Source organism: Octopus bimaculoides, chromosome 1, assembly GCF_001194135.2.
Source record: "Octopus bimaculoides isolate UCB-OBI-ISO-001 chromosome 1, ASM119413v2, whole genome shotgun sequence".
Lineage (NCBI taxonomy): Eukaryota > Metazoa > Mollusca > Cephalopoda > Octopoda > Octopodidae > Octopus > Octopus bimaculoides.
The window spans coordinates 52,712,328-52,714,720 of record NC_068981.1 but is presented as its reverse complement, the minus strand read 5'-3'; the positions used below and the strand labels follow the sequence as shown (position 1 = coordinate 52,714,720).

Genomic DNA, 2,393 nt, shown 5'->3' with positions numbered 1-2,393 from the left:
AGGTCATCCCAGCCAACTCTCTGAATAGTAACCTAGTCAGCTCCTATCTCTGTGAAATAGTCCCTCATCTGCCATGGTTATATGGCATGTGGCTAACCAACACAAGCCAGATCCTCAGAGAAGAGAATATGGTACACAGGACCCAACTCAGAAAATCAAGCAAAATGACCAAATAGTCTGAGCTGATGCTCCTGAATCATAAAAGTAACAGGTGCATCTCAGCTTCAGAATATATGAAATCAAGTCAATGGTAGCCCACAATTCTGTGAAGTGTCCTGGTACCAAATGAGTTCAGGCAGCCCCCAAGGGCTCCGAAGAATGTCCAAGTCTCTCAGCTGTAAAGCAAGATGGGAAAAACCAGAGACCTGAAGATCCAAACCTTTGTCCACCAGTTCAGATATCAGCAGTGCCAAACTCACTTGTTAGTGAGTCCACAACTACACCAGTACACCCTAATCTTTTTAAGACTTTGGACTCTCAGCTAATGCAGCTATGGATCACACTGCCAAGAGAAGTGAAGCGGTCAACAACTTTGGTATTCTTACCTACAACAGAGACAGACTAGACAGATTCCCTTCAGGAAGCCAATGAAAGACAGAATCTGTCTTGACTCAAGAGACTCTTAAGGCCAAGTGGTTCCATTTTATAACTTAGTGAAAGGAAAACACTTCTTAAGACATCCAAGAATAACTGCATCATCAGTAGAATCTGGGTTAGTAATCCTGGTTTCACTAATGAGCAATCCACAGCTCAATCGAGCCACCATCCAGCCAAGTATCCAGTCCATGTAGGCACTGAATAGAATTGAGAGCCAAAACACAACACTGACAGACCCCATGTCTAACAGGAAAAAAGTCAGACGTTGAGCCCTGCACTCACTGTTCCAGTATACAAAGCCACCATCAACCCAACCTGTAGGAGAGGTATACCTTGCAGCTCCAGAATCCTCCAAAGCACATTCCTGTCCCCTGAATCAAATGCCTTGTGAAGGTCAGTAAAGGCTGTAAGCAGCTCCTGCCAACAACCCTGCTTGCATTCAATGAGTACACAAAAAACCAGGATCTTGTTGGTAGTTGACTTCTTTGGTGTGAACACTGACTGCTCTGGCTGCTGAGAGGCAAACAAATAATTTTGCACTACATTCAGAATAACCTTGGCAAAGACCTTACTGGGCACTAAGAAGAATGTAACAGCTCTATAGTTGTTACAGTCATGGTGCTCACCTTTATCTTTCTTGATAGGGACAATTACGGCCGTTTTCCAGTTAAGTGGTATGACATCACTGATCCAAATTGAGTAGATGATCTGCCACACGAACAAGACTACAACAGGCCCACTTTTCTTGATTATCTCCCAATGGATGCCACAAACACCACCTGCCTTCCCACCCCTCAGCTGATTTACCACCATACAAACCTTGTCAACAGATGGCCGATTACAGCTGGCTGGAGGGTCAGCCACCAGTATCAAAGGCATCATGGCATTCATAACAGTACTAGGTGGGTCCACCTTATACAACTACTCAAAGTGCAATGCCCAGCAAGCCACCACCTTGGGCTCCTCCATCAAGAGCACTCCATCAGAATCTAAGACCCCAGAATATCAAGCAAGCTTTGTCACCCTTAAAGCATAGGGATTCTTTTGTAGACAGTACATGAGTCAGAAGCATAAAGCTGACTTTTGACCTTCTCACAGATTCCTCACACCTCTGCTTTTCCTTGTCAAACCTCAGTGCTCTGACTACTCCACAACGAAACCCCTGAAGCAAATCACCAGGGGCCTCACCAAGCCTCACCCTGTGACTGCACTTTACCAATGTGAGTGTATCCCTAAAAAGGAAATGTTTCCTGGTCCTTTTTTTGGTCAACAGCAAGGTGTCTCTGTAAGTTTTCCACATACTCACTGGTCCTAACAAGGGACAAGCCCCACATAGCGCAGGCCCAAGCTGTTGCAAAAAGGTTTTGCTTACACTGTTGGTTTTGAGTCCATCAGCATCTAATCTGGGATTGGCTGCCTTCAGCCTCTTAAACTTTGATCATAATCTCAACTCGGCTTGTTAAAGCTAACACTTTGAAAAACCTTGCAGTTCTGCAGGACTCTCCAGTAACCATCTACATGCAGGTGATGGATATCCTTTGCTACATGACCAGTATTGGAATACTAAGTCCAGTGATGCAGCTGAGGACGTTGGTACCAGGAGCCAGTGATACTAAGTCCAGGAGCATCACACCAATTTCACTCCTAATATTGGACCCTGTTGGGAGATTTTAAGGCATCTACTGGAGTTGACAGAACAGGATATGAGAGTGTTGTCAGCCCTTTTGAGTCCAGTACAAGGAGTGAAAGTGACGTGATGCTCCTGGACCTTGCAAAAGCCATGGGCTTTGCAGAAA

At 45.1% G+C, this 2,393-nt stretch overlaps 1 protein-coding gene across 1 annotated transcript; it reads right to left on the bottom strand.

Annotated features, from left to right (window-relative positions):
- Positions 1-855: 855 nt before the first annotated feature.
- On the bottom strand, positions 856-1,476 carry LOC106873273 (uncharacterized). The gene has a single exon (XM_014920567.1). The coding sequence runs from the start codon at positions 1,474-1,476 to the stop codon at positions 856-858; it is 621 nt and encodes a 206-aa protein (XP_014776053.1).
- Positions 1,477-2,393: the final 917 nt, after the last annotated feature.

What these genes read in the sequence shown, in the direction of transcription:
- LOC106873273 (XM_014920567.1), bottom strand. Translation starts at nt 1,476, where the DNA reads ATGCCTTTGATACTGGTGGCTGACCCTCCAGCCAGCTGTAATCGGCCA.